At 38.8% G+C, this 7265-nt stretch overlaps 1 protein-coding gene across 1 annotated transcript in view; it reads right to left on the bottom strand.

Annotated features, from left to right (window-relative positions):
- Positions 1-838: 838 nt before the first annotated feature.
- Positions 839-7265, bottom strand: part of LOC129107519 (photoreceptor outer segment membrane glycoprotein 2-like) — a 15562-nt gene continuing 9135 nt past the window's right edge. The window contains exons 5-7 of the mRNA XM_054619023.1: positions 6253-6877; positions 1127-1260; positions 839-949 (exon numbers count right to left, since the gene is read on the bottom strand). Of these exons, the coding sequence (XP_054474998.1) occupies positions 839-949; positions 1127-1260; positions 6253-6877 (870 nt within the window). The remainder of the gene's footprint in view (positions 950-1126; positions 1261-6252; positions 6878-7265) is intronic.

Here is a 7265-nt window from a genome sequence, read left to right as displayed (position 1 = left end):
CTCCTTATGCTGAATGGCTCATTCTGTTTTTATTACAGTTATTACTGTTTAATCATGTAAGAGTACTTCATTTTTCATCAATGTGGAGCCATTTTTACATACTGTGTGTACTTCAAAGTACCGCATCCTATCATACAAACACATCATGTATTCTTCACCTAAAGAGTAAAAAGTACAATATGTACCTCTGAGGTGTAGTACAGTAGAAAGTACAATATGTACCTTTGAGGTGTAGTATAGTAAAAGTACAATATGTACCTCTGAGGTGTAGTATAGTAAAAGTACAATATGTACCTCTGAGGTGTAGTACAGTAGAAAGTACAATATGTACCTCTGAGGTGTAGTACAGTAAAAAGTACAATATGTACCTTTGAGGTGTAGTACAGTAAAAAGTACAATATGTACCTCTGAGGTGTAGTACAGTAAAAGTACAATATGTACCTTTGAGGTGTAGTACTGTACAATATGTACCTTTGAGGTGTATTGGAAGAGAAGTATTAAGTAGCAGAACATGGAAATACTGAAGTAAAGTAAAAGTACCTCAGAATTGTGCTTGAGTACATAACTTGAATAAATGTACTTTCCTTCTTTGCACAAACCAAATGAAAGTAAAAGAAAGAGATGAAACCGTTTTAATAAACGATAAAACAAGTTCACTGAATAATGATAAACAGATTAACTAAAAACATTTTAAATCAATAATGAAATAAAATATCACATCATGTATTATTATTATGTAATATCATATAACTCAATATAACATATGCAGATCTGTTTCCCAGAATCCTCTGGGGCTGTCTGACATGTAAAAATAAAAATGTAATTAATTTCTCCTCTTTTATTGGCTCAGTTTTTCCTGATCTGACTCCGCCTCCTGGCCTGGAGGTGGGGCTACAGGTGAGTTTGACCCCACCCCTCCCACGATCACAGTGGCCTTCACACTGATTGGCTGGAGAATAAGCCACGCCCAGCAGATGTGTTAACCCCGCCCACCCCCTGCTCCTCTGGCCCCGCCTCCACAGGTACGCATGAGACCGAACACCTGATGATGTCACTCCAGCTCAGGTACACAAGCTGATTATCATAACTGATCAATTTAACTCAATGAGATGACCTCACCTGTCACCTGGGCGTGGCCCTCTCTGATGTCACTGCTGACATCATCAGGAGGCCAGCGCAGCTCTCCACCTGCTCCACCTGCTCCACCTGCTCCACCACGATGGACGGACACGCCAGGACAGTTTGGGAAAACACTCCACACTGGAAAACAAAATCCTTTGAATTGACTTGATTTTAATGTGTACATCGGTCCCACACGATCAGAATGTTTCCTCTTTTTCCCAATTAGTTATTGCTTGTTAAACCAAAATATTTCATTCACATTCAACTGTTTCAACATCATTTCTCAGCAAACATTGCATCGGTCACAGGCTCCTGCAGACTCCTCCTCTACAACATCAGGAGGATTCTCCCCTTCCTCCCTGAGGAGACGGTGCAGGTGCTCTACAGGCTCTGGTCATCTCCCGCCTGGACTACTGCAACTCACTACTGGAGCCCCGGCGTCGGCCATCAGACCTCTGAAAGCTGCAGCTCGTCTGGTGTTCAATGACCCAAGTTCTCCCACACAACTTCCCTTCTCCGTTCTCTACACTGGCTCCCTGTAGGAGCATCCAGCTACAGACTCTGGTGCCTACAGGGCAGTGAGAGGAACAGCTCCTTCCTATCTCCAGACCATGAAGCCCTACACCCCCCCCCACCACTCCTCTCTGCTGCCTCGGGGTGACTGGTTGCCCCGTCGCTCAGAGGTCCCTGCAGCCGATCCACCCGGTCACAGCTTCTTCCTGTCCTGACCCCTCAGTGGAGGAATGAACTCCCCACTGACCTCAGGACAGCAGAGTCACTGCCCATCTTTAACCTCACCTCTTCAAGAAGTACTACCTGATAAAGAAGTACTACCTGATAAAGAAGTACTACCTGATAAAGAAGTACTACCTGATAAAGAAGTACTACCTGATAAAGAAGTACTACTGATAAAGAAGTACTACCTGATAAAGAAGTACTACCTGATAAAGTACTACCTGATAAAGAAGTACTACCTGATAAAGAAGTACTACTGATAAAGAAGTACTACCTGATAAAGAAGTACTACCCTGATAAAGAAGTACTACCTGATAAAGAAGTACTACCTGATAAAGAAGTACTACCTGATAAAGAAGTACTACCTGATAAAGAAGTACTACTTGATAAAGAAGTACTACCTGATAAAGAAGTACTACCTGATAAAGAAGTACTACCTGATAAAGAAGTACTACCTGATAAAGAAGTACTACTGATAAAGAAGTACTACCTGATAAAGAAGTACTACCTGATAAAGAAGTACTACCTGATAAAGAAGTACTACCTGATAAAGAAGTACTACCTGATAAAGAAGTACTACCTGATAAAGAAGTACTACTGATAAAGAAGTACTACCTGATAAAGAAGTACTACTGATAAAGAAGTACTACCTGATAAAGAAGTACTACTGATAAAGAAGTACTACTGATAAAGAAGTACTACTTGATAAAGAAGTACTACTTGATAAAGAAGTACTACCTGATAAAGAAGTACTACTGATAAAGAAGTACTACTGATAAAGATAAAGAAGTACTACTGATAAAGAAGTACTACCTGATAAAGAAGTACTACTGATAAAGAAGTACTACCTGATAAAGAAGTACTACTGATAAAGAAGTACTACCTGATAAAGAAGTACTACCTGATAAAGAAGTACTACCTGATAAAGAAGTACTACTGATAAAGAAGTACTACTTGATAAAGAAGTACTACTGATAAAGAAGTACTACCTGATAAAGAAGTACTACTGATAAAGAAGTACTACCTGATAAAGAAGTACTACCTGATAAAGAAGTACTACTGATAAAGAAGTACTACCTGATAAAGAAGTACTACCTGATAAAGAAGTACTACCTGATAAAGAAGTACTACTGATAAAGAAGTACTACCTGATAAAGAAGTACTACCTGATAAAGAAGTACTACCTGATAAAGAAGTACTACTGATAAAGAAGTACTACTGATAAAGAAGTACTACTGATAAAGAAGTACTACCTGATAAAGAAGTACTAAAGAAGTACTGATAAAGAAGTACTACCTGATAAAGAAGTACTACTGATAAAGATAAAGAAGTACTACTGATAAAGAAGTACTACCTGATAAAGAAGTACTACCTGATAAAGAAGTACTACCTGATAAAGAAGTACTACTGATAAAGAAGTACTACCTGATAAAGAAGTACTACTGATAAAGAAGTACTACTGATAAAGAAGTACTACCTGATAAAGAAGTACTACCTGATAAAGAAGTACTACCTGATAAAGAAGTACTACCTGATAAAGAAGTACTACCTGATAAAGAAGTACTACCTGATAAAGAAGTACTACTACTGATAAAGAAGTACTACCTGATAAAGAAGTACTACTGATAAAGAAGTACTACCTGATAAAGAAGTACTACTGATAAAGAAGTACTACCTGATAAAGAAGTACTACTGATAAAGAAGTACTACTGATAAAGAAGTACTACCTGATAAAGAAGTACTACCTGATAAAGAAGTACTACCTGATAAAGAAGTACTACTGATAAAGAAGTACTACCTGATAAAGAAGTACTACCTGATAAAGAAGTACTACCTGATAAAGAAGTACTACCTGATAAAGAAGTACTACTGAATAAAGAAGTACTACCTGATAAAGAAGTACTACCTGATAAAGAAGTACTACTGATAAAGAAGTACTACCTGATAAAGAAGTACTACTGATAAAGAAGTACTACTGATAAAGAAGTACTACTGATAAAGAAGTACTACCTGATAAAGAAGTACTACTGATAAAGAAGTACTACCTGATAAAGAAGTACTACTAAAGAAGTACTACTGATAAAGAAGTACTACTGATAAAGAAGTACTACCTGATAAAGAAGTACTACTGATAAAGAAGTACTACCTGATAAAGAAGTACTACCTGATAAAGAAGTACTACCTGATAAAGAAGTACTACCTGATAAAGAAGTACTACTGATAAAGAAGTACTACTGATAAAGAAGTACTACCTGATAAAGAAGTACTAAAGAAGTACTACTGATAAAGAAGTACTACTTGATAAAGAAGTACGATAAAGAAGTACTACCTGATAAAGATAAAGAAGTACTACCTGATAAAGAAGTACTACCCTGATAAAGAAGTACTACCTGATAAAGAAGTACTACCTGATAAAGAAGTACTACTGATAAAGAAGTACTACCTGATAAAGAAGTACTACTGATAAAGAAGTACTACTGATAAAGAAGTACTACCTGATAAAGAAGTACTACCTGATAAAGAAGTACTACTGATAAAGAAGTACTACCTGATAAAGAAGTACTACCCTGATAAAGAAGTACTACCTACCCTGATAAAGAAGTACTACTGATATACTACTATAAAGAAGTACTACTGATAGAAGTACTACTGATAAAGAAGTACTACCTGTAAAGAAGTACTACCCTGATAAAGAAGTACTACTGATAAAGAAGTACCACCTGATAAAGAAGTACTACCTGATAAAGAAGTACTGATAAAGAAGTACTACCTGATAAAGAAGTACTACTGATAAAGAAGTACTGATAAAGAAGTAAAAAGATAAAGTACTACTGATAAAGAAGTACTACCTGATAAAGAAGTAACCTGATAAAGAAGTACTACTGATAAAGAAGTACTACCTGATAAAAGAAGTACTACCTGATAAAGAAGTAACCTGATAAAGAAGTACTACCTGATAAAGATAAAGTACTACCTGATAAAGAAGTACTACTGATAAAGAAGTACTACCTGATAAAGAAGTACTACTGATAAAGAAGTAAAGAAGTACTTCTGATAAAGAAGTACTACTGATAAAGAAGTACTACCTGATAAAGAAGTACTACCTGATAAAGAAGTACTACCTGATAAAGAAGTACTACCTGATAAAGAAGTACTACCTGATAAAGAAGTACTACCTGAGCCTTCCTCTTATTGTATTCATATCAGTTTGTTTCTATACTTTTGCTCTGGTTTATGCTTTAAGATGCTTGTTTAAGAAAGGAGATGCACTGATGACTTCTGGTGACTAGTAGTTCTCTTGAATACCTATGTTGAACACACTTCCTGTAAGTCGCTTTGGATAAAAGCGTCTGCTACATGACTGTAATGTAATGTAATGTAATGTAATGTACTGTAATGTAATGTAATGTAATGTAATGTCAGTTACCGTAACACCATTTTATTGTGTAATGTTAAAGGAATTGAATCATGAGGGTACCTGATTTACAACTGCAACTCCAACTAGATTTCTTAATGCTATTATTAAAACGGTATGATGTAACTTGAAAGCAATTTTATTATGTCCCTGGTGTCTGAGTTAGGTCTGTAAATCTAACTTGATTTGTTAAAGTTAATTCTATCCAAACATATTGTAGACATCGGCTCCATTTTCACACGTGTGCAAATACAAAAATCAAAAGGAAAGAAACTGATTTGCATTGACAAAAAAAGACAACGAGTCAGAGTTCTGTACTAAAGGTTTGGTATATTGAGCCTTAAACACTGTAAACACTGTAAACACTGTAAACACTGTAAACACTGTAAACACTGTAAACATCTACAGCAGTGGATTCAAACACAAATGCATAATAATGCAAACAACACGCCACACAGCTGGTTTACAACAAAAATGTCAATTCTACATAAAGTGCAATGGATTCACAATACACACATAATATATATTATATTATATTATATTATACACACACACACACACACATAATATATATTATATTATATTATACACACACACACACACACACACACATAATATATATTATATTATATTATACACACACACACACACACACACATAATATATATTATATTATATTATATTATATTATATATATATTGTGACGACCCCGCCTACTTATTGACTACCTATCTTCATTAAGGTGAGCAGCTGATGGCTCATTGGCCCTCCTTACAGGCGTCCACACCTTTTGGGGTTTTCGTTGGCGGTTTTGTTAAGTTATGTTTTGTATAAAATAAACCTTTATTTTATATTGGTAATGCACCGTCTCTCCCGTTGTTGTCATCGCCGTTGAGCCGGGTTATGAGTAATGGGGGCTCGTCCACCTGTCAACCGGCTTTTGTTAATGGCATAAACTAATGAGCGACCCAGATACTCACCCTGACCCGTCAGATACTCACCCTGACCCGTCAGATACTCACCCTGACCCGTCAGATACTCACCCTGACCCGTCAGATACTCACCCTGACCCGTCAGATACTCACCCTGACCCGTCAGATACTCACCCTGACCCGTCAGATACTCACCCTGACCCGTCAGATACTCACCCTGACCCGTCAGATACTCACCCTGATCCGTCAGATACTCACCCTGACCCGTCAGATACTCACCCTGACCCGTCAGATACTCACCCTGATCCGTCAGATACTCACCCTGACCCGTCAGATACTCACCCTGACCCGTCAGATACTCACCCTGACCCGTCAGATACTCACCCTGACCCGTCAGATACTCACCCTGACCCGTCAGATACTCACCCTGACCCGTCAGATACTCACCCTGACCCGTCAGATACTCACCCTGACCCGTCAGATACTCACCCTGACCCGTCAGATACTCACCCTGACCCGTCAGATACTCACCCTGACCTGTCAGATACTCACCCTGACCCGTCAGATACTCACCCTGACCCGTCAGATACTCACCCTGACCCGTCAGATACTCACCCTGATCCGTCAGATACTCACCCTGACCCGTCAGCCCATATGCACCATGAACTCTCCCCTTAATTACGGAAAACACTCGCAAAATGAGCAACAACCGTTTTACCCTTAAGGCAAACAAACAAAGGCACCGCCCACACAGGTACTAAAGGAGAACACCTGCAGTACTAAAGGAGAACACCTGCAGCAGGCCAACCACACTCCAACTCACGTCAAACAGAATCTACACTCAACTATGGACGAGCCCCCCATTACTCATAACCCGGTGCAGGGTGTTCCCTGGTAGCATAGCGGGTTCCCCTTGGGTTCGTTGCGGGGGTCATAGTGGGTAAAGCAGTGTCTGGGAGCATGTCCGGGATCTCGGGGGAGTTGCTGGCTTGCTAGTCGCTGTCCCGGGTCAGCTGCTCCAGTGCGTCCTCACAGGTAAGTCCTCACAGGTAAGGCTGATA

This window comes from Anoplopoma fimbria, chromosome 18 (assembly GCF_027596085.1).
Source record: "Anoplopoma fimbria isolate UVic2021 breed Golden Eagle Sablefish chromosome 18, Afim_UVic_2022, whole genome shotgun sequence".
NCBI lineage: Eukaryota > Metazoa > Chordata > Actinopteri > Perciformes > Anoplopomatidae > Anoplopoma > Anoplopoma fimbria.
Note: the sequence above shows the minus strand (reverse complement) of the source record. Positions and strands in the feature narration are given on the sequence as shown.